Source organism: Equus asinus, chromosome 23 (genome assembly GCF_041296235.1).
Source record: "Equus asinus isolate D_3611 breed Donkey chromosome 23, EquAss-T2T_v2, whole genome shotgun sequence".
Classification (NCBI taxonomy): Eukaryota; Metazoa; Chordata; class Mammalia; order Perissodactyla; family Equidae; genus Equus; species Equus asinus.
Window position 1 is genome coordinate 52948129 of NC_091812.1, and position 26091 is coordinate 52974219.

General features: G+C 40.9%; 1 protein-coding gene across 1 annotated transcript; it reads right to left on the reverse strand.

The window, feature by feature from the left end:
- Positions 1-349: 349 nt before the first annotated feature.
- KLHL9 (kelch like family member 9) lies at positions 350-14257 on the reverse strand. Its single transcript, XM_070495513.1, has one exon. It carries the CDS (start codon positions 11820-11822, stop codon positions 9969-9971), a length of 1854 nt encoding a protein of 617 aa, XP_070351614.1. The 5' UTR covers positions 11823-14257; the 3' UTR covers positions 350-9968.
- Between the last annotated feature and the right edge of the window lie 11834 nt (positions 14258-26091).

Genomic DNA, 26091 nt, shown 5'->3' on the forward strand with positions numbered 1-26091 from the left:
TTACTGTCTGCAGGCAGGAGAAAGGACCTGCCTGGCCCTGCTATTCTGACTGAAATTCCTGAGTGAATTATTATTACCACTTGTTTCTGCTCCTTGTGTTAGTTGACTCAGGTAGAGTATGTTACAGTAAATATTTGCTGTGTTACAAATTTGTCGTAAAATGTCATATCTTAAAACAAACATTTTCTTATGCTCACAGACTCTGTGGATTAGGAATGTGGGCAGAGTGCAGCGGGAATGGCCTGTCTGTTCCACACTGTCTCAGATTTCATCTGGGAAGAGGCTTGGGGTGATTTTGATGTTTGGGGGCTGGAATATGTGGATAATAATTTGGATTTTTCTTTCCTCAGATGTATGGTGGCCGTTGATGTCTGTCAGCTGGGACCTCAGCTGGGGCTGTGGACAGCAGCACCTTCCCAAGGCCTCTCCATGTTGTCTGGGCTGCTTCACTGCATAACGTCCTCCCGGTGATCTCGCTTCTCTTAAACGGTTCAGTGAGCAAGACGGAAAGCAGCATTGCCTTATGACCTAGCATCAGAAATCACAGTGTCATCTCTCTACATTCTAGTTGTCACAAGCCCTTTCAGATTTCAGGAAAGAGGATATATTTCTTGATAGAGGACTTTGAGCATTCTAGAAAAATATGTATAATGGGAGAGATTGTTGCTACTATCTTTGGAAAAATGCAGTCTACTACAGTTCACAAAAATATCACACCCCTTTCACATGTAAAATACATTCACCACCTCTCAAGACCTTCCAAAGTCTCCTCTCATTGAGGCATGGATCCCAGCCCAGAGCTTCACCATCTCAGTCAGATCCAGGTGTGGATGGAGCTCCTCAGGTGAATTCCTCCAGCGCTGGTCCTTGAGGGCCGTTATCTCAATGTGAAGACCTGTAATCTAAACAGAGAGGTTATTTGTCCCTTAACTCTCAATATGCAATGTCTGAGACAGGCCTAAAATAACATTACAGACACTCCCATTCAAAATGGGGGAAAGCAAGAGCCCTCAGCAATCACTGGCCTATTGTAATTCTTATATGCATTAGGGCAGCCGGTGTCAGTTTTCAGATTGTGGCTCAGCCCATCTCTCTAGGAATTACTCTCCATGGCTGACTTTTTTCCTCTAGCTTCCTGGTTCTGCCTTTTAAGTTATTCTTCCTTTTCCACAAGAAGAGGCTCATGTGTTTTTTTTGTTTAGTTTTGGTTTTTGTTTTTCTTAAAGATTGGCACCTGAGCTAACAACAGTTGCCAATCTTTTTCTTTTCTGCTTTATCCCCCAAATCCCCCCTGGTACGTAGTTGTATATCTTAGTTGCAGGTCCTTCTAGTTGTGGCATGTGTCATGTTTTTATTGTATAGGCTTCTCAGCCTACTTCCTTTCTGGAAAAGTTTTGGGGTCCAAAGCCCTCTTTTTTTTGGTATGCTCTTTTACTTTCAGTCTAAACTGATATAATTACTTTAAATATTTAGTGGGTTTGCTGTATATCAATTTATAATGAATGTCATCAGACAATAGGCACACCCACAAATCCCTTCAAATACACCCTATTTCACTTTGGGCTACCCATGAGGCCTCTGTGAGACAACTGGGTTTCTTAAGAGTCCTGTCACTTAATGGAGAGAATCTGTGAGGCACTGTCTTAGGATCCTGGGAAGGCCTTTTGTTTGTTTGAAAGTCTGAGGCAACACCTTACATCTTTCTGAAGTTTTAAAGGATTTTACAGTCTCATACTCAAACTGATCTGATAAATAGGGCTTGTTATCTTTTTTTTTTGTAGCACTCCACTCCCAATACAAAATTTCTGTCCCCATTACTATAGCTTTGAAACAAATTAGTCCAAAATGTTCCACCCTAAATAATTGTCTTATTCTCACAGATTCTGAGTCAGGGATTTGTACAGGACTCAGAAGGAATGGCTTATCTTTCTTCACAATATCTGGGGCCTTGGCCAGGAAGACACCCATGAGTGAGCTCATTAATGGAGATGGTTTTCCATTAAGATTAGAAAACCCTCTTTCCCCTGATCTTCGAGCTTAAGTCACGCCTTCAAGTGTGCCTGTATACATATTGTGAAATCTGTGATTTTTCTCATCTGGAGAAGGATGGAGAGATTAATAAAAAACTGAAGTAAACAATCTGCCTAGTATGAAGAAAGAAATGTTATTACTGACTGTAAGTTAGGATTTTATATTGACTGTGTTTTGGTTCATGATTTGCCCTGAATTAGAAAGTTTTTATGGATCACTAATTCCCAGCTAGAAGAATGTTTTGACTTTCAAGTGATAAACTATACTTCCCAAGTAAGATAAAGTTGTTTGAGTCCGTAGAAATTAGACCTGCCCCCCCCATCCCCCCAGACTCTACTGACTGGTTCTTGGGTGAAATGAGGCAAAGAATGACAAATTTCTACCTCTATAGTAACAGCCTTCTGGAAGATGCGCCACTAGAGTCAGAATTATTCTATAGACTTAGGACTGGAGAAGCGGCCGTGCACAATGAAACATCTGAGCTCAGGTCACAGACCTTGGCTGCTGTCATCAGCTTTATACTCATCTTGGTCTAAGATTGCATGAAATATAACCTTGTTCCTTCAGTTCTATCTAGAAAAGAAATATGGGATATGTGCGCTCTTGATATCCTCCAGGAGGCACTATAAAGAAGTCACCTATTTTCAGTCACATCCATCCTGAGGGAAAGAATGCTCAACAGGAGAACGCTTTTCTCTGAGGCGATGTTTTGGAGAATGAGGAAATGGGTAATCATGCCGCTCTTACTGTTCCCATAGCCAAGAAACAGGCTTTCTTTGAGCCCATGGATGGTACTAAAAAGAATTTGGAACAGCTGGTCCAGAAGTCATTGTGTATAACACATGTGTGTGCTTATGTATGTGTGTTGCTGTCTGGGCTGGATGAAAGCTGTGTGGCTAGAGCAGTGATACGATCCTAGAATCCACATGGGCAAACCAATATACAAAGCTCTTAGAATAGCACAAGTTTGTAAGGTTTACTTATACCCGGATATATTGCATAGTACATTCTTTCTGCCGCTGAAAAGATTATGTGTCTTCATGATGAGGCTCTCTGCTAAAAAATAAAAATAATAAAGAGATGGGGAATCCACTCAGAAAAAGAGCCACATAGTGGATGTGAATGATTAGAATCCAGATGAAATTTTGCATATTTTTTATAATGTTCAAATTATATTAATTTATCAATAAATAAATGAAAAATCAAGGGAATTTAAACCTGTATTTTTACGTGGTACCAAAAAATACATTCTTCTCTTGGAATATCTAACCCATCATATACACCAAGTTACTATAGGTTTTTTAATATTTATTTATGTGATTTAGCATGATCTGAAGACTTTCAACTTTCACATACACTATAAAAATTTCTGCTGGTTTTTGTCATTATGGTTTTGTTTAAAAGGGATACATTTTCTGGAATCTAAACAAGGACTTTTAATTTTAACCAGTAGATGGCAGAATAATATCAGCCCCTAGAAAGTGGTCACTCAGACTGTTACTACGAAAACAGAACTACCTATTAGTGTATTTGGTTAAGAAACACAACTTCAGTTCCTTACTGTATGCAATCATCTTTAATGAATACCTAAGTCTTTTTGTTTTAACCATCATTCAGCCATTCAGATATATGCTTACAAATGGGTACTAGAGACGTAGATAAGGTAACAAAATCAGAGTGGGAAGAATTCTAAAATATTCATTTTTGAAAGTAAACTTATGGAAAGTCTGATGGGTTCATATTAGGAAGCAAATAATAATAGTATCATGCTGAGATGACCCATTTTTTGGCTTATTAATTTGTTATTTATTCCAGAAATAGACTTAATGTCCAAAAGGTATGAAATTTGGAAGATAATCTTTTACTACTCTTGCCAAATTGCTTTCTAACCCAATAATTGGGAACTATAAAAAGTCAAACTCTTCTTCAGTATATGAAATGAGAAAAGTTAAATTGCCACCTCAATAAATTTTGATAAGTATTTGTGATGGATTATGAATGAATTAATATGAATTAATACCAATTAATGAGTAAGCAAATACTTCATGAACAAGATCAAGACTCTCTCTTTAACAGAGGAATTCTAAAACTAGCATTAGCCCTATTAAAATTACCTATCAAGACACAATGCCTCGTGGCACTATAATTTTGCTGGAAGTATTAACCAATGCTTTAAGTTGTGAAACAAGGTTTTTATACTATGCAGATAATATGATTCTTTAAGGTGAAAACACAAGAGAATCCACCCAAAACACTGCTAAGAATCACTGAGTAACATTCCACCCAAAAAACTAAGAATCATTGAGAGTAATAGTGACAGAAAACCAACAGGCTAAAACCATGTATTTCCTACTACTGCAGTAGAGTTTGGAATATAAAATTCCGTTTAAAACAGCAGCCTATAAACCAAATATAACGTTAATAAAGATCACTGGAACTAAAGAAAAAGATGCTAAATTGCCCATATTATAAATAAGATTTTATTATATGATTTTAAAGCATAAAGCTTCAATGAGAAAGTGAAGGTTATTCAAAAAGTAGTGATGGAACAATTGGATAATAATTTAAAAACACATTAAATTTTATACTAGAAGTTTAGTAAAAAGTCAGATCCAGGGGTCGGCCCCGTGGCTGAGTGGTTAAGTTCTCGTGCTCTGCCTCGGCAGCCCAGTGTTCGGATCCTGGGTGCGGACGTGGCACTGCTCATTAGGCCATGCTGAGGCCGCATCACACATGGCACAACTAGGAGGACCCACAACTAAAATATACAAGTATGTACTGCGGGGATTTGGGGAGAAAAAAGCAGGAAAAAAGAAAAAAAAAGAAGATTGGCAACAGTTGTTAGCTCAGGTGCCAATCTTTAAAAAAAAAAAAGTCAGATTCATAACAATAAGAAAGTACTGGGACAATTAGACCATCTCGTGATGGGAAAAAATTATGCAAGAAAGCATTAAAAAAAGACAAAGGAAAAATAAATTTCACTACCTTACAAACAAAAACTTGCATGTTAAGACATACTCAAAAATGCTGTAACACACTTGCTATAAATAAATATTAATATTGTTAATATAAAATGGTTACAAATTTATAGGAAAAATTCATCTTGATTTCAACTAAAAAGAGGGAAAGCTATTTGAACAGGAGACAAGCAGTAAATGCCACCTTAGCATGTTAAGAATTAGCACCACATAAGCAGTAGGATAAAGGACAAGTAATTTGACATCAGTACTATGTAAAAAAACAGCAAAATTATCACCAAAAGGTCAAAATGCAAGACAGACGTACATATTAGACTACATTAAATTGAATGGGTGAAGGTGGTCAAAAGGTACAAACTTCCAGCTGTAAGATAAATAAGTCCTGGGGATGCAATGTTCAGCATGGTGACTATGTTGACAATAATACTGTATTGTATATATGAAAATTGCTAAGAGTAGATCTTAAAACTTCTCATTGCTGTTAGTGCCCTCCAGTCGGTTCCAACTCCTCGAGACCCTGTGCACAGCAGAGCAGAACGCTGCCCTGTCTTTTTGTACCATCCTCTCATCTTCCAGCGCTGTATCAGACAATGCTCCGCTGTTATCCATAGGGTTTTCATGGCCAACTTTTCAGAAGTGGGTGGCCAGATCCTTCTTCCTAGTCTTAGTCTGGAAGCTCCACTGAAACCTGTCTACCATGGGTGACCCTGCTGGTCTTTGAAATACTGGTAGCATAGCTTTCAGCAGCCCAGCAACAGCAGCCACCACACTGTGACAACTGACAGATGGGTAGTGTGGTTCCCTGACCAGCAAGTGAACATGGTCCACAGCGCTGAGAGTGCTCAATCTTAACCACCTGACCACCAGGGATGGCTATAAAAGGTCTATTACAAGAAAAGAAAATTTGTAACTACGAGTACTGATGGATGTTAACCAGACATATTGTAGTGATCATTTCACTATATATAAAATCACTATGTTGTACACCTGAAAACTAGTTATGTCAGTTATATCTCAAAAAAAATTGAATAGCCATGCCCCCATAAAAATGCCATAAATTGAGGATAAAAAGTCTCTGTAGCAAATAGGACATTTAAAGCAAAAGACAAGAACAAACTATTTGCACACAAAAAATGCACATGCTCAATAAATAAAAACTTCAGTTTGGCCAGTAATTAAAGAAATATAAATCCAAACGGTAAGATAACTAGAATTGCAAAGATATCCTTTAAATAGTCACTAAAGACAGATTTTACTTCTCAGAATTTATCACCGGTAATAGATATAGACAAAATTTTATGTAAGAATATTAAATCTTGCTTAATTCATAATTGTGAAAATTTAGGGAATTGAAATATATACTCAGAGGGAAATGGAAAAAAATATGAGGGCATAGTCACAGATGAAATATTGCAGACATTTAATACTTTCAAAGAAAACAACCCGTGAAAATCATTCAGATGAAAGTAGTTAAAAACAATGATGCAGTATGCCAACTTTATTAGTTAACAGCTATCATTTACTAAATGCTTCTCTGTGCATGTCTTATGCTAATCACTTTATAACATTCTCTCCTTATAATCCTGATATAGATAATATTAACACCCACCCCCAATCCCATAAACAAGCAGGGATGCTGAAGCTTAGAGATGTCATTAACTTACCCCAAGGTCTTTCAGGAGTTGCTAATAATTGGTTGACCTGGGGATAGGACATTGCTTTTACTTCTCTTTCTGTAGTTTTGAATGAAAGGTTCTGTAGGAACATATTTTGTCTTTATAATCTGAGCAAGCTAATCTTAATTACAAACCAGAAAAATTTGTACATGATTGAATGTGTTTGCTTTGCAGGTAAACTATAAAACTACGACTGTTGGCAAGTTGGAAAAAAATTAAGTATGGATTTATTGGGGTAAAAATGGAACCTGTTTTTTTTAAGGCACTTGATAATTAGGAAAAACACATTTTACATATTATTTTCTAATATATATGCATTTTAGAAAACCTAGAGAAAAAATCATGATAGCAGTGTGTCTCTGGAAGTTGGATTTCCTTCCTTTTATCAGCCAGATTCTAGCTTAGGGTCTGGCATAGTTGAAAAATATTTGACGAATCCCTGTACACATGTATATGCATAATATACCCAGTGTTAACAGAAGTTATCTATGGCATGTGGAATCACTGATAATTTACACTTTTTGTTCACTTTTATTTTTCTGTACTTTCTACAATAGAAATTATTTTATAATTAGAAAAGCTAACAAATGTTAATTTTTGAACTTATCAGAAAAATTGAAACAAGAAATAAAATGTTAACAATGCTTTATGTGCTTGCAGTTTTTTCATCCTCTTCCAAATATTTTTACACAGCCTAAATTTTCTATAAAAAATTATCAGCTTATGAAAATCTCTTTCCAGTCAATCATTTCAAAGCCACCTAAAATTTCCATATCTGTAAGGAAGGAATTCCAGATTTAATTAGCAGTTTTAACAGAGCACCAGTCAGCTGTTTTATGATTGCCAAGAGAGCTGTCAACTGCAGGAAATTAGCAAGTAAAAGGATGAGAGGTTGAGTGTGTGAGGCTGGAAGTATGGGATGTAGGAGGGTGAGTTAGCTCACCTGGTTAAGCAATATTTAGTTAACTAGAAAGCAACAGGGTCAAACGTAATAGAAGGCAGAAACCTTTTTTCAACAAGGGAAAGAGAAAAGCTTGTGCAGAATAGAAGCCAAGCAGGGCAATACCATCTCAGCATGTCAGAATTAGCACCAAAAACATAATACATCTATACTATGTAAGAAATAAAGGAAGCACAGCAAAATTATCCTCCAAAAGGCCAAAACGCAAAAAGATAGACAAATTTGATCTCAAAAATGGACTGAATGGCCCTGCCTTTTTAAAACTGTAATAGATGGAGAAAAAAACTCAATGTAAGCAAATGCCAGTTAAATTATATTTATTATATAAAGAGATGCTATAACTTGATATGAAAAACAAAGCAACTCCAACAGGTATTACAAAGGCAAAGGACATGAACGTTTGATCAAAGAGGAAACACAGCTACTCAAAACACACAAATATTTAATCTCATTAATAATCAAGGAAATGATTAGAATGACATTTCTTGCTTATTCAATACACAAGGTTAATAGCAAATTCTACTTTTTCTATTTTCTAAATGTACTCAAATGTGCTATTTTTAGTAATACAAAATTGAGTCATTAAAAAAACACAGAGAAAGTATGAAAATTTCTGCCAATGCAGAAATCACAAAAAGCATTAAACGAATCAACATTTGTATGGGCAATAAGGTTCAGATCCCTGGAAGCCAATTCCTTCTGTCTTGGTTCCTGAGTTTTATTATGAGATTGTCAATAACAACGTTGTTCCTGATTTACACTACGACAATCTCCCAGGTATAGGGATATACATATATATGCACATAAATTTTTTCTTCAGGTAGACAATTTATTCCAGGAAAGCATTTCTTCAGAATCCCTGCAGAGGATTCCTATGATTCCATTTGCTAAGCTTCCATTAAGATCTCCCCAGATGGTTCTCAACCATTAGGGATGCCCTAGGTACCGAAGAGGCTGAAAATCTAATTTAGTGTTGCCTGCAAGACAGCTGTGTGCTAGGCTTTCCGTAGCTGGCTTCCTGGGGAATCTGAAGTTGGTTCTGTCCTTCAGACAGCACCAAAAGGACATTTTTCTGATTTGATGCAGACAGTGTATCTCCTGCTTGCTCAGATCATAACCTTGAGGCAGGTCACACAAAGCTCAGGATGCACACGGGCTGGAGCAGCACGAGGGCAACCTCCCCAAATCAAATAATCATGTTAGAATGACTAAGTGGGGAGACTGAACTTAAAATCCTACAGCTTTGTTCACCACATTTCTTTCTTTGCTTTTTTCATATCATGCTTTACTCAACAAAAAGGTGGAAAATAGCAAAGCCTAAATTTACTGAGCAAAACAATTCTCTGAAACCTAAACTTCGTTAAATAACCTGTATAAAAGCAACCCTACAGAAAACAATATACAAGCAGAAAAGGTAATATGCTTCATTGAAAGTAACAATTTAGTCAAGTGACAAATTTGGTTGTCAATTTAATAGGTTGTAGTCCTTATCTATCTCAATTCAGTTATGACTATAGAGACACTTATTCTCTGGAACTGAACTCCTATTTGAACAGAAATAGCTGCTAGGTGGAAAAAAAGAATTTAAATTTAAAAACAATTTTACTATAGCCAAAGAGCCAATCAACTTAATAATTATATACGTATATGTGTATGTATGTATACACATATGTACGTGTCTATGTATATCTGTATGTATATGCATATGTGTGTATGCAGACCTGTTTGTTTATATTTTCTCAACCCCCACCCCCTCCAAAGAGATGCTAAACCCTGATTTAGGGCTATGCTGTTTTTTCTAGTTAATATTTTTGAATTTATTATTTCTCCTGTCTGCCTAAGACACTTCACATATTCTCAATGCACTCACACAATCTAGTGGCTTGGCAGCTATGTCAAAAACTCTATAAAAAAAGGGAGGTAGCTAATAAAGCTTGGTGATCTTTTGTTTATTCTTTTAGGTTAGAGCAGGCTGCCTCCCTTTGATGTTTTGCAGTCAAAGATGAAAACTTTCAACTTTGAAGCATAATGAACACAATTATACATTTACTCAATACCTACAATTTGACTTACACAACACCACAAAAAGACAGCTAACTTGAACATTTTTCTACATATCTTTTTACATCTGTTAAGACAGTTGGCTATGCTGACTACATTTTCAGAATGCATTTGTTAACCATGGATACACACTAAGCCAAACAATACAAATAACATCAGTTACCTCTCTATCTAATAACTACCAATCACTGTAAGAAGACACAGCGGACAGGGAAGTAGGAGATCATCCATGATGCATTGCAAAGGTATTATACCTTATTCCTAAGAATGATCTGAAGGTGCTGAAAGAGGTGACTCTCTAGAAGGTGACCCAGGGTTTTCTTCAGGTGGAAAAACTGTGAGAGTACAAGCTCGAATGCCACCAAGTGACTCTGGAAGGTCAAAAACTTTATGCCACTCATCCTTTTCTGGGTCATATTTCTGGACAATTTCAACCATACAACGATTATTCCAAGAATATCCACCTACAACATAGATTTTATTTTCAAAGACAGCAACTCCAACATCACTTTGACCTCTTAACATAGCAGCAATTGGTGTCCACTGGTCAAGGGTCGGTGAATAGTATTCACAGCTTAGAACATCATCATAATCACTTGTTCCTCTGAAGTGATTGCCACCAATGACATAGAGCTTGTCTCCAACTGTACACATGCAATGCAGACCTCTGACTGTAGTCATTGGAGCCTTTTGTGTCCATTTGTCTGTATCTGGGTCAAAACACATGAGCTCGTTTTGGAAAGTGTCGTGAGTAATTCCTCCTGAAATATACATTAAGCCTCCATACACTGTTCCAGCATGGCCATAGTGGGGTTCACACATTTTTGCGACATAACTCCACTCATTCATTCTTGGGTTGTAACATTCTACTGTAGCCAGTTCACCAGCTGCACTTCGCCCACCAACAGCATACAAATGTCCTTTGAGGGCACTCAAGTGGAAGAATGTGCGCTTTTCATTTAATGATGCAACCTGCATCCATTTATTATAACGAGGATCAAATCTGAAAACTGTATCGACGGCAGTTTTTCCTTTCGTATCGTAATTACTTTGACCACCAACTACATAAAGAAAGTTTCCAATGACAGCAATGCCATGCTGGTAACGAGGAGCATCCATGGGGGCTAAAGATCTCCACTCTTGTGCCCTTTCATCATACATCCGTAATTCTTTACTGACAACCAGCTGCTGCCTCAAAACTCCTCCTAACGTAACCAAGTGCGTTGAGTCAGATCGAATGGCAGTTCTATCTGACTGCATCACTGGTTGCATATACGGCATCATTTGGTAATTGCTGGCTTCCAAAAGCAAATTCACACAGGTATTGTCTGTTCTCATGAAATCTACTGTCTGCACATAATTGATGAGGTCCTGTGGTGTCATCAGTGGAAATCGAATATTCTTCATTAATTTTGCAGCACATTCCATCCGAGGGTCTTCCAACCTTAGCCAGCGACAGGCAGCCTTGAACAGCTCGAGTTCGGTACAGTGCTTAAGACTATTGCTGGAAAGCACAAAGGCGAGCCGTTCAAAAGGGAGTTTTAGAAACTCCCCAGTACTCAATAACGCAGGAAAATTCTTCAGGATGAAATTATTGACATATTTATCCACTTCTATAAGATTATAGGTGTTAGCAATTCGCCCAACTTCAACACAGTTATCTAAAGAGACTCCTGAAATAAGAAACACTTTACAGAAATCCAAAACAGGTAAAATTTGTAAAAAGCTGGCAGCTTCAAGTGTGTCCTGAAGATTGTCCATATTAAGAGAAAGTTTTGCAGTATAAATAAAATCAATTATTTTCTTCAGACCAACCTTGTTCACTCCATGAAGCTTAATGCACATTAAATCTTGTTCTTTCATTCCCCCTGTGAACATAGCCTTGAAATAATCACTAGCAGATGCCATCATAGCTCTGTGAACAGGGAAGATTTCATCTCCATCACCCGGGACCAGAGTCACATCACAAAGCAATCCTTCTATTCTAAGCTGATCAAAGCCTTGCAACACCACCGAACTGTGAGTATTGCTGGTAAAGAAACGTGTGGTTCCTGCTTTGCAAGGCTGCAAATGGGCAGAGACGCCCATATCGCCGTTACCAAGAGACACTTTCATGTGAAAGCTTTCCTCTTGCACAAAGACGTACGCCGGAGGCAGGGGTTATAACGTGAACGCTTTAGGAAACGAGGATGTCAAAGACCAGGAGAGCTCGCTTTCCTTATCGTGGGCAAGCAGTCACTGCGGCGCCCCTCGGAGCACACCTATCAGTCATCCACTGCAGACTGCTCTGCAGCAGGCCCACAAAGGGCTGTGGACCTCAAATCTGACGATTACGCAGATGATTCATCACCTGAAGCCAGTTAAGCGACCCGGTTCACCTCGGCCGGCCTGCGCCGCTCCTCCAGCAGTTCCGCTCCGGGCCGAGGGGGAGGTGCCGCCACGTACTGCGCTCCGCGGCTCGCTCGGCGGCGAGGCCGGCACCTCAGCGAGCGCCCGCTACGCCCTCCGCTGTCACGAGAGCGTCGCCGCGGCAACGGGCCAGCCTTGGAGCAAGGGCCTGGAACACCAGCCTGGGCCTGGACCTGGGCCTGGAACACGGGCTAGCGCCGGACACCAAGCCGGCCCTTCCGGAAAGGCCTCGTCCCAGGATCCCCCGGGCTAGGAGCGGCCACGGCAGCTACTGCGCCTGCGCGGCCTCCCGACCTGTCAGTGGGCGGGCGTGTGGGGGATGGGAGCAAGCGCTCGGGGCTCGGGGAGGGCGGGGGTCGGGGAAGCGCAGCGGCGCCTGCTGGGCGCCAGCGGAGCCTCCGCGGGTAGCTTTGTCTGTGGGAGTCATTAGGCCGGAACCGGTGCACTTAGATTATGCTGCACATTTGGTGTAGACTCTTCACGGCGTCTGACCTCTCCCCACAAATGCATACTTTTTCTTTAAGATTTACACTTCCTGGCTTCTGTCTTTTGAATAACAATGAAATGCAGCTTTTGTATAAATTTAAAGGAAATCTGGCAGAAGCGGGCGTGGGGGAAGATGCTTAAAATTTTTCCCCTGGTAAAAACTTTATAATTCTTATCCCACGCAATTTAATAGACACCTGAATTATAATTTTGGTTCTTATTTTCAAATTTTTAATTATTTAAAACACGTATCCTTTGTCTCTCATTAAATACCAAACTGTGACCATGCTATGTAGACAATATAGCCTGAGTTTTTGCCTCGAAATGGAATTCCAACGTCGATAATTTTTTCATGCTTTTGTTATCCACTCACACATTTTTAAATGGCTACACAATTGTCCAATAACTAAACACACTATGGTTTTCTTTGGTCATTATTCTTGAATATATGCCCTTCTTGTCCTCCATTTTTTTAATAGAATTTGTAATAAACATAAAATCTGGACATAAAACTTTCCCTTGTTTTTGTATAAATCCTAAAGATAGAATACTGGTTCAAGACATATTGAAATTTCTTTCCAACATATTACCTCCAGCAATGTTTGAGTGTGCATTTCCCCACTACTGATCTTTCCCTTTATGGATATTTTACTAACTTGCATTTCTTTAATTACCAGTGAATTTAAATTTTGGCATATGAATGAATGTATACTTTGACACAGTTTTTTCCAACATTGCCTACAATTTAAAGTTATTGCTGTCTTTTAAATCCTTTCCATTTCTTTATGCATATGCAAACTAAGAATATAGCTATATTCTTTTATTACGCTCTCCCTATTTTTATATAAAAGATAGCATGCCATACTCACCGTTCTGCATCTCTTTTTTCACTTGATTTTCAACACATAGAGAACTTATCTTTTTAGACAGTTGTATTGTTTCCCATTGAATGAGTGTGTCATAAATTATTTAACCAGTCTCCTACTGATGGACAGTTAGCTGGTTCCAATTGTTTCCGGTGGATGGCGGTAAGGTCTAGAAGGCTCCGACCACTGCTGTCCTCCACCAGATGCTTCAGCAGATCTTCAATCTGTTCTGCATAAGATGATGGCTGGAATGAGACTGGCCTATAGAAGTTCTTCCTTGGGCTTTATCAGCGTTGGGAAGCCCTGGAGACCTGCTTGGTGCAGGAATTGAGTATGGAAGGACTCCCCTGAGCCATGAAGACTCCATACTGGCCGTGAAGACGTATTTCCAAGGAATCAGTTTCTATATGGAAAAGAAAGAGCTGCTGTACCTGGAAAGTTGTCAGAGCAAGAAATCATGAGATCCTTGTTTTTATTGTCAAGCTTGCAAGAAAGGTTAAGAGCTAAGGAACCAGACCTATACTCTTAATGAAACAATTCTTATGGACAGATACAATTCATCATACTGCCACATGTTTAGTCATTTCAAAAGATTATTTTTTCTGTCTTCATTATGAATTGAATAAAGTTTGTCACAACATTTATTGGTAGTATGAAGCAATTCTAAGTTAAAGCATCCAGTTCACAGAGGACACCAGCCCATCATAGATGACCATATTAATGTACTCGTGTACTTAACTATTTTACTATATTTATTGTATGTCAATGTTTTTAATAAATCGATGCCAAGACTGATATTGCAACCTCATGTGAAGCTTGGAGGTGCAGTTCATTCATTCATTCATCTCATTCAAGCAATATGTAACACTTGAGTATCTAAATCACAGATTCTGTGACTGCCTTGACCAGGTAAAAAGGTGGAGAAAGAAAAGAAAGTGCCAGCTCTCTTGGAACCTTCCTTTTTGCTGGAAGAAAACATAAAAGTATTAAGCAATCAATTAATTTCAACTACATTATATGCTAATAACATAGGCAAAGGAAAAGTAGCTCCTATCACCAGAAACTGGAGGATCCAGACTCTAAAGCTTGACGATTGGATGTACAGTTCTAGAATTTACAGAGGGCCAAGGCTAGAAGTGTTTAGTTGGGAGCTGGGGTCTACCTGGTCCCTGAAGGCCTGGAAACGAATGAAGTCTCTTAGAAAGAGAGTAGTGATTAGGGAGATGACAAGAAACTGAACCTTAGTGACCTTCACATTTTAACACAGGGAAGAGAATGAGGAGCCTGAAAAGGATGCTGGAATGGAATGGCAGCACAATAGGAGGACAAGAATGGTGATGAGAGGATATTTAAGGGAAAAAATGCGTTTAGAAGATGATGTCCTGTATTCAGGAAAAGTGAGGGCTGGTTTGGCAGAATTAATTCCTTAGAATCCAGATTGGAGTATATTGACTAAGGTTAAATAAGAGGAAAGGTGTTGGAGACAGAGTGGATAGAAACTTCTTTTGAGAAGTTTATCTGTGAAGGGAAGAAGAGAAATAGGGTAGGACCTGAAGAAAAAATGTGTTAATATAATTGGACATAATTTTTTTAACCTTTACAAACACTTTTTGGGCTACAGATTTCAAGAAATGGATGTACTGGCACAAAGCATATAAAATCAACATTTTATGTCTTTTAAATAACTGCTTATTTAATAGGTTAAAATGTCAAGCATCATTGTTCAACCGTTTTTAAATACTAGTGGGCTAGAAAGTTTTTTCTTTTGCTTTGTTTGCTATTTTTAGTTCTCTTTATTTGGGTTTTGTTTTTTGACATAACTAGTTTTATATTATCTTTATGAATGATGTTTTTATATATCCTTAATTCTTAAAAGTAATAAAAACCCTTCCTATGCAGATGGCAGCTGGAATACTATGGTACAACTCTTTGTCAATTTTATGTTTACAAAAAGCAGCTCATTTTTTAATATTTTCTCCTGTCACAGAATGTTGAACACAGACAACCAGTCCTCTCCCATTCTCATTCCTGTATGGATCTCATGAATGATCAGTTCCCTTTTATATCTTTCACATTTACTTTTATATTCCATTAGGATTTTATTTTCATCTGTGATATGAGATGAGAATCTAAATTGGTTTATGTCTAGATTGCCAGGCATTTATCCTGTTACCATTTACTGAAACTTCTTTTCTTCCTTATTAACAGCTAAGATACCTTTAATTCCAAACTTAATTACTGATAATACCACAATTTCCGAGATTATTTTCTTTATTACTCTGGTCACCTAACTTTCCTTACCGTCATTGTGTTTATACCATTGCTGTTTTATAAATACAGTTGATTTTCTGGTAAAGCTAGATATGTAAGAATTTTTCCTGTTCTATTCTTTGATAGTTTTGCTTGATGATCTTTCCTGATTAACTTTTGAATTGTTCTACAGAGGGCAGCATTGGCTTTATAAAAATCCTGAAATTTGGGGGACTCGAAGATAACCATACTGCAATGACTATAAAATTTTGAGAAACTTCCTTCATCAGACGGAAAAATGAAACTGGATTAGAGAATTTCTCTCCCACAAAAATCTAAGGTAAAGAACAAAAAATAGATTAAAATCATCAGAGAGTACAAATGTAGCCATCAAAAAGAGATGTACAGTGAAAAAGAGAAAGAATAATTCCGCAAGTAAAAAAATAGATCAGAACAAAACAGAAACCCAATATACAACTTAAAGAATCACCCATAACTCACTATATGGGATTCTGCATGGAACCCACATTCTGCCCAGAGGCAACTCAACTTCCCTGAGTTTCACTTTTCTCAAATGGAATATGGAGTAACAAATATTTGTAGAGCTGATGTAAGTACATTTTAAAGCATTTAGGATTGTCCCTTCCTCGGAGTTAACATTTAATGAGTCGTAGCTATTGTCTTCATTTTCTCCATAGAAACCTATATGAGAATATTACATGTCTTTTTCTATAAACTGGTTTGAAACTATACCATCTTGCTCTTGATAGCTGACTGACAAAAGTCAGTTGAGTTCTGGCAAGAACCTTGAAGACTGAAAAATAGGAATGCATCATATCAAAGATATGTTTGATTTCCGTTCAGTCAGCACAGTGGCTTAAATCAATATCTGGCATTGGAATAGACCAGAATGGAAAAGACATATCATATTCTTTTGCTGATTTTGGCACCTGGCACACTTCTCCTGGCACCTCTCCCGGCTTTCCTGGATCTATTCCTTCACTTCCATGTCACAAATGTTTCCTTCTTCTTCAGTGTAGAAATTGCCAGGGAACCCTCCTCCTTCACTGCCTTTACTCTCACTGCCCTTTTAATACAGCTGCTTCCTGTTCTGTTGTGGTTTCTGGCCTAAAGGTTTCCCAGATGGACACACATAGAGGGTAAACGTTGAATGATATTTCCAGATTTTGTTGAAACATATGTAAGAGAAGTCTCCCTTTTTTTATGTTGAATACTTTTGGAACATGAGGGCAGCTCCATGTAGTTCAAAGGAGGCAGACAGCAGGATCCAGTGACTGTGGGCTCATAAAGCTGTTGCAGGAAAAGAGCCCCCTGCTGGCCAAGTGTAACAGGGCAAAAGACCAAGTCTGGAGGGCAGCCTTTTGGTCTGCATAAATGTGCTCCTTTCTTCCTCCAGAAATTTCCTCTGGAATTTTCCTCCAGAGCTGATAAGAGGCTCTTTCCTGGCAGGAATTGACTCTAGTATTGGAATAAGCCTCTTGCCATAGTCTTCGTTACAAAGAGAATGAGTCTTCATCTTCAGGCAGGACATGGCACCTATAGGCCAGGGGCAGCTATGGTGAGAGAAAAAGGGGCCAAAATGTGTTTCCTTCCTGCAACCTGCTGTGCAGACCCAGGCTCCTGCTCCACAGACTGTCTGACGCCGGGAGGTGGGTAGAGCCTGAAAATCTGAGGGTAAAACCTGCAAAGGTATTTTGAATACAATCTCACATTTGATGGTGCATTAAATTGCTGTTAATAGTAAATTCCCAGTTTCACAAGTTCCTTTTTTGTAACAGATGTCTTGACTTTGTAATTAGGAAAATATGCTTATCATAACTTTGTATAGGGATTGCAACATCCCTTTCTACCTCTGACACTAGTAAAAGGGAGCCGTCCTGCTTCATGTCTGCCTGGAAATAATTTCCTAATCACCCCTTGTGGAAAGTGCAGCTAATTATCATATCTTCACTGAACCATGGTTCCTTGGCAGAGTTCTTAACTTACAATGCTGACTGCCTAGCACCTGCTCCACAGCTGCTTCTAGAGCACTAATTACTGTCTATTAGAATTAGTGGCAGGGTCCTGTTCTGTCTGGTCCCTGGAAGATGAGAGTCCCATGAAGGAGAGGACTTTACCTGATTCATCTCAGCATAGATATCGATGAATTGTTCTGATGGCTGTTTCCTGGTGTTCACCATGATAGCCCCTAATTAAAACACAGAGGTCTCTGGTTGTCCTTGCATCAAATCTGTTTTTTGGTAGATTCCCCAAATTAAAAGAAAGTACATTACTATGAATGAAACACAGACCCTTGTGATTAGGAGAAAACATCTAGAAGACATGCATTTCAGTGGCTAAGGAATACACCAAGACCACGGAACAGTTAGGAAAATGGGTTTCAGATCACACTGGCTGCATCAGGCGAATGGGTTATCTTTGTAAATGTGAATAAATAATATCTGAACACTCCTTGGAGGGAGTGTGGACGACTGGTCAGAGAGCTCATTTATTACACTATTCTCACACCAGAGATGCTAGATCTGCAAAAGTGTAGAAACTGCAGACAGTCTAGACAAGGATGGTCATCTCAGTAAAGGGCTATGTGGCACCCTGACCTGTCCCCATTCTGCTCCCTGATGCACTTTGAACTTCCTGTCTCCTGCAGGAACCTGCACCAGCTCCCTTTTGAGGTACCGTTCTGGAGCAGTTACAGCAACCATGGAAGCAGACAGTCTTTTGTGGGGGGACCTGGGGAAGATTCTCCTCTCTTTGTCATCTTTGGGCTCCACTGAGTCTTTACTCACTCTGGCCTCTTTACCTGCCCACGGGACCATGCTACCTCCTCACTTTCCTTGTTATCACCACCACCAATGGGTGCCTCTCTCCCTCCAAATTCCTTTTTATCACTGGATCCCACAATATTCAAGGATCATTTCTACCCCACAATTTGCCTTTTACCTTCAACCCACAGAGCATGCCAAGATACTTGAAGCTACTCCTCACTTTGTCTTCCAACACTAGCTCCTCACTTGACCTACAGCTTCCCAAGTCCATCTTTCCCTCTTCAGTTACCCATGTTTCAAGGACTAACTCCATGGCCAATGTCGAAAAGCTCCTTGGGAGATACCCTCAAGCAGGTCAGGGAGAAGAGGCTATCACAAGAAATTCAGTCCCCAGCCTACAGAGCTCTTTCCCTGGACCCCTGCCTGTGACAAAAGAAGGCCAGATGAGAGGGACCCCCTCTAATTCTTCCCATAGGCTTGCAGAATTAAACTGGGAAGGATAGCACATGGGACAAGAATCTATCATCCACTCAGGAGAGAGGGAACCAGAGGAGACTCTTAGAAGGAGAGTATTAAAGAGGGGATGCAGGAATTTGGGTCCTTCCACATTACAGAGATTAGTTCCCTTGCCCAGGACAGGGAATTAGCATAGATCCCTGTGAGCAAGTCACCCAATTCCTCCTATAGGCTCCATAAAAGAGTAACTTAAAAAACAGGATGAGGTGTTTGAGTCAGAGGCTTCATCCATGGAAAAGAGGGAAGGTACAGGAAGATCCACGGCACAAATCCATGGTGATGTCAGCCTTTGTTTAGAGCTCAAACCTACTAGAAATAAGAGCAGCCTTTGTGGCCAAAGGGAACAGTGAAACTCAGAAGAACAAGTCAGATAATAGCCAGATCCTAGAGAAGAAACTGAGGCTTATGCATGGAGTTGAGGCAAGGAAAGATAGTCTGCCCATGCAAGAACTCAAGGACCAGTCAGAGTCCAAAGGTAGAAATTCCTGTGATGACAGGGCTCCCTCTTTTCCCAAGGAGAGGTAAGAGCTGAGTGTCACATCCTGCAGCCTTCAAGCAGGCTGTGAGGGTCCGTGTGTTCCGAGCATCCATGCCCTTTGTTCTATCCAAACTTCACTACGTACTTCCCAAGAAGTACACACCTCTACCTTCACTGCCAAAAACCGTCTACATCTCTAAGAAGCTGAATTCTTCTCGTACTGAAGAGAAACTCATGACCTGTTTTCGTCTTTTGGCCGATTCCCTGTATACTGGTTATATTTAACCCAAAATACACTTTCTCCATTCTGGCTGTCTTCTGCCAGCCTGGAATGTTTCAAGTACACAATCCAAAGAAATGAGGAAAATCGCCATAAAATTTTAATACTAGTTCATCATAGAAAGACTAGTCCAGTGAGCTGCCATGCTGGCCAATGAAAAGACAAGGATCTTAGATTACACCAACGGGAAGAGTGCTACTCTCCCGATGTGACATGCTCCAGGTCAGTAGGAGACACAGAGCTCCTGGCTTTGTGTTTGGGAAGTGGTGGTGGTGGTGGAGGCAGGGACTGGAGCTATCAGCAAGGCTGCTCTGGGTGTCGTTCACCTCTCTGCTCCATGTGAAAAGGGTTTACAGGTTACCTCCCTTCACTGGTACAAGCGCATAAAAGTGTTTAGCGACCTTAGCTCTTTGTTGGGAACTGTGGACCCAGGGTGTGGTGGGGTTGGTAAAGTAGATAAGTTCCTGCTCTTTCTCCTCCAGGTGGCCAAAGGGAAGGCAGAGTGATGAAAGGGCTCAGCAAAGCTGGGATGGGGAGGAGAATATACTGCTTACAGGCTTGGGGAGAAATCTCCACATACCTTCAAGTAACACATCACTCTCCAGCCACTGGAAGGGAACTGGATTCAAAGCTAGGGAGATGAAAACTGACCCATGACCTGGGTCACCCCATGTCCTGCCCACCAGGCAGCCCAGCTCCAAAGGGGTCCAGAGACAGGATAATTTTCCTTTAAAAAGTCGCTTTTATAGATATTAGAAAAGTAGCCACTGTACAGTGGACCAAGACCTAGGTGAGAACCGAGTTGAAGTTGGGGGTGTTGCTGTGCTGGTACTGAGACGGATGTGCTGAGGCCCAAGGCTCTGGTAGGTACTACTTAAAGATTGGCTGTATCTGTGATAGTCAGCTGTTTTGAAATAAACTTGGAACTCAAAAATGAATTCTTCCTGCCGGCTGGTCACCGTGGGCAAGGAAGCAGCTCCTCACTGAGACTACACTGTTGCCTGGCTCGATGACGTCAATGCAGGGGAAGTGGGTCACACAGTCATCAGTGATAGGGATGTTCACATGCAGCCACACAGCGCCTGCAGGAAAATGAGGAGAGAGTAAGGAAAAGGTCAGAGTTGTGGAAGTAGAAAGGAGGGAAACAAAAGAAGAGGGGAAAGAAGGACCCAGTGGGTGGGAAGGAATGGAGTGTCTCCATTATCACTAATCAGGCCACTCCCACTCCTCAACCCTCTCCCCCACGACCTGACTCAGGCTCTGGGGACTGACTGGAACACTGATAAGCTGAGATGGACCTGGTGCCATCTTGGCAAGAGTGTGTGTATGTGTGTGTTGCAGGCAGGGGAGGTAGAGGGAGAGGTTGTCTTTGAGCACAAAGACAATGCCTGCAGGGATGTTCTCAGGCCTGCCAAACTCCTTTTTTGGGTAAGTGCTTTCTTTACAGCCATTTTTTTTCTAACATTGTGCAGGATCTTGTACTCAATGCAAACAGTTGACCTATCAGGGCTGAGGTGTCCTCTGTGATCAGTATGTCCTTGGTAAAGTCGTGGGATATCTTCTTCAGGACACACATAGCCCACGCACCACAGGTGGGTTCTGCAATTTATGACAGGGGTGCAGTTTTTCTGGGTCAACGTGGACCACTGTTCAGCCCACTGAAGCCAACATGGCCAAATGTTTAAAGGATTCTCTGTATTTTCCTACATCCATGGAGTCTGGGTCAATGCCATTAAAAGGCCAGATGGAGTAGCTGCTGAAAAAGAAGAGCCAGAAAGAAAGAGAGTCACCAAAAAGGAGGAGTCCCCATGAAATAGAGAAAAGAACCACTGGAGCCATCTCTTGTGCCCAGGTGAGAGAAGGTGAGGCTCAGTGTAGCTCATCCTGGCTCCACTTTAGTTTCTTCACCTGCCTTGGCTCCCATATCCAGGCCTAGAGAAGCAAGCTTTATGTCCTGCAGAGAGGTTCACACTTACAGAGCAAGTAATGCCTGGGAAGAGTGATGTCTGCCTTTCATTACATAATTAACCATGCTGCACATTCACTTTTAAAATTTGATCTCCTAACTTGAAGTTCAACAGGATGAGTATCCACATAGGTAGAAAATCCAGGGCTAGAGAACTCCGAGGAGGTGACCCTCAGGACAGTGACCTTCCTTATGCTGCCATGACCAAAGACCACTCATCCAAGGAGAGGTGTGGCTTAAAGTGCTGAGTGACTGGCCCTGGATCACATGACAAGTTACACCAAACTCACAGATCTTTGCTTTTAGGTGCTGCTCTGCATTCTGAAGTAATGCAGTAACACAGCCGAGCATCCCACCCTCTGGCCTCCACCTTCAGCTTTTCCAAATTGCCCTTATATGCCGGTTAGTAAGGACCAACAATCTACTGGTTCTTGCAGTCTCTCCTTGTCCATCAACAACCTCTGGTCTTTGTTCTCTCTCTATGGTAACGTAATGGGCTGAATTGTGTCCCCCCTCCAAATTCACATATTGAAGTTCCAACCCCCCAGTACCTCAGAAGGCAACTGTCTTTGGACATAAGGTCTTTAAACAGGTGATTAAGTTAAAATGAGGCCTTTAGGGTGGGGTCCTAATCCAATATGACTGGTGTCCTTATAAGACGAGGAAGAGACACCAGCGATGGGTGCACAGAGAGAAGAGGCCATTTTTATTTGTTTGGTTTTTGCTTTTGTGAGGAAGATTGACCCTGAGCTAACAGCTGTTGCCAATTTTCCTCTTTTTTATTTTTATTTTTTTGCTTGAGGAAGATTGTCACTGAGTTAACATCTGTGCCAATCGTTCTCTATTTTATGTGGGTTGTCACCACAGCGTGGCTTGACAGGTGGTGATAGGTCCAGACCCAGGATCCAAACCTGTGAAACCTGGGCTCCCGAAGTGGAGTATGTGAACTTAACCGCTACACCATTGGGCCAGCCCCAAGAAGAGGCCATGTGAGGACACAGCAATAAGGCGGCCATCTGCAAGCCAAAGAGAGAGGCCTCAGAAAAAAGCAAATCTGCTGACATCTTGATCTTGAACTTTTAGCCTCCAGAACTGTGAGAAAATAAATTTCTGTTGTTTAAGCCAGCCAGTCTGTGTTATTTTGTTATGGCAGCCTGAGCAGACTAACAGAGTAGCCATTCATGGTCCGCTGCATAAAAAACATTCTAAACACCCTCACCTCATTCTTGTTTCCTCATTCTTATCTGGCAAAATTGCAAACCCTCTGCCTCTTCCACACCTGACCTCCAGTAAGTGGCTGAGGCCTACTAGATAAAATTGCACACTTGCGTATATTGGGCCACCACAGCTCTGTGGTCTGCAGCTAAGGGGCCTCTCAACTACTGCATGGAAGTCATACTTTCCTTCATGCCGTATATTTGGTCAGTTCCTCTTATGTGCACTTAGGACACATAAATGAACAAAACTCACAAAGCTCCCTGCTTCTTAGAGCTCATATCACTGTTCCATGGCCAACTTTCTTATCCTTAACTAATCTATTTCACACATTCCCCATTTTGACAGACAGACTTCTGTCCCCCCAACCTCAGCAGATGTGCTAGCTGCCACTTCACAGAGGAAACAGAAGCCATCAGGAGAGAACTTTTCTTCACCAAACTCAAAAACATTTGTATCCCACCCCTCCTCTCCTCCTTCCTTCCTGTCATAGTGAGAAGGGTTTCTCAGGGTGAGTCCTTTGACCTTGCCAGCTAGGGAAGGTGACTTTACTTCCCCAGGCTTACTGTCTCATCTATGTTGTGACTTTTGGCTTAATTATCCATCTTCTTCCAGAACAGGGACGCACTGCTCTATCACCAGCTTAGGTGGTTAGCATTTAGTCAGTACTCAAGCACCATTTTGGGAAAGGAATGAGAAATGAGAGGGAAGGAGGGCCCACCCAACTCTCATCTACTAACTGGGGAACATTCAAATATACTGTTAACATGATCGTGAAGAACAGAATGCACAGGTAAGCACTTTAGACAAATTTAAGGCCCAACTTTGCTAAAGTTGTCACATGGACTTGACAAGTAACACTGTCCAAAGCCCCCAAGAGTCTCAGCGCCCTAGAAATATCAAGACTGGTCAGAGACAGTGAGACCTCAAGGTAGCCCCATCCACGAAAGTTGAGGGGTCAGCATCTCAAACTCTCTCTATTGGACCAGTGCATTTTTTGGATATGCTTTTATATAATTATACCAAAGGCATCAACGTTTGATATTTCTTTGATACCATTTGATATTTCTACATAATATATATCCTGGAAATCTTTCCATGGCAGTTCACGAATGTTGACCTAATTTTGTGATTTGGGTGTGACATAGTTTACCTGATGATTTGACAATTTCTTGGTTGTTTTTTAAGCTTAAGGGTCAGGGAAGTTAGCACCTCCCAAATGGGAACTCTAGGCCAGGGGGCAGTCTGCAGGACATGAAGGAGCAAAGCCCAGCCTACATTGTTAAGGCTGTGCCTAGCACAGAAGAGAAATCGCACGCAGACTTGAAGCTCTTTCTGGAGAACCTGCATCTTAGCAAATTGTTTGGGAGATCATAACTACTCTGTGAAACGTATAAATAAATGATATAGATAACCTCTTCCCTCATCTTCACTTAGTTTCAGATCACCTCTAGTAATAATGTTTAAGGTAAAACAATGTCATAAAGACAAAGATAACTTGTAAAAAAAAATTCAGTGAGGGATAGGAAAGGGGATGTTCTATGATTTTCAGACATAATTTTCAGCCAAGGAAAATCACAACTCTTCATAACAAAGGCTATTCCAGTGTGGGATTAGGTTTAGGTGAATTTGGAACTTGCCTCAGATACAAATTGAAACAGGGTGCCAAATGATTTCGTAATGAGGCAAAGTGATATATTAATGTAATATTTTCAAAAATCAAAACTAATGATAAAAAAATTCTTGGTGAACAAAATATCAAAATTTTAAATAAAGGTAAGATCTGGCCCTGCAATTACAAAAGCCTGAGAGATTTACAAATGTGTGTGTGTGGGGGGGGGGGGGTGTGAAATGCAAAGTTAAATGTTGACAAATTCCATTCTGTCTATAAATTTCTCACCAAAGAAACTGAAATATACTTACTTGCTAAATATCTTGGACCCTTTTCACACAACGCTGCTAAAAAATATGATTTGCTTACCTGTATATTAAAGCTTTCATAATGAAAACTTTTGGTCATTCTTCAGTCACCCTATACACAGAAGTAGTTGCTGGAAATTTTGATTTTGTCAAAATAGAGACAACTCCCTAAAAATGTGCCAACAAAATGATTATTATTGTTGTCAGCCAAAGAAAAGATATCAAAATATTGGCCTGCCATAAAATCCTATTGTCAAACCGTGGGACAGGAAGAATATCTCCTGTAATTTGGACATACATTAGGGACGAGATGGAGAAGGAATTAACGTAAATCATAAACTTATATGGTGTTTCTCCAAAACTGTTTCAGCAAGCTAAAATTAAAGATGGCAATTCTCTCAATTGAAAATAAGGTAAGTAAAGAAGTAATCCTGACAATATTATTGCCGAATTTGCTTTCAATAAGGCCCAGGAAATTATAACTGGGTTTGGTATAAACAAATCTTTAAAGTTACTCTGTGTTTTAGTACACCTACTCTTTAATAGTTTTCAACGACTTTAACTTTGTACGATAAATTAACCATTAAAACTTAATAAAATCTTATATATAGATTCGTGTCCAGATTGTAGCTGCGTCTCCGTTTCCCTGAATTCGTGTCTTTCTCCCAGAAAGCCTCCTGAATCTGGAACAGCCCACAGCACGCTCTGACCTCGAGCCGCCGGTCCCCGAATGAGCGCGCGCTCTTGGAAACGGTGTGGCCCCGACCTTCCAGGAGAAAGGGAAGGATGGACGCGGGCAGGCGCAGGCAGCGGAAGGCTCTGGCGGGGCCCCGGCGGAGCTCCCCGCGGCGTCGGGCCGAAAGCAAGCGTTTGCTCCGCGTTGTCCCGCCCGGCGCGGTCCCTGAGCCCCGCGGCGCCTCGCCCGGGCCGGGCTCCCGCGGACGGCGACGCGCCGGGTGTCCCCGTGTCCGCGGCCGGAGCCCCAGGCGGGTCCCGCTGGGCGGGCGGCGCCGGAGGGTCGGTCACGGCGAGTCGGGCGCCCCCTGCCGGCCGCTGGGGGCAGCGACGGGGGTTTGCGCGCGCTGTTGAGCGGTGGCCACGCGCTTAGTTTCACTGTAGTCCGGGTGAAGCGCTGAGATTCTGGACTCCCTGGTTTCTCTGCTGATGGCAGTGGTGATGCTCTGCTGTAGCTGTGCCTGTTCTTTCGGTTGG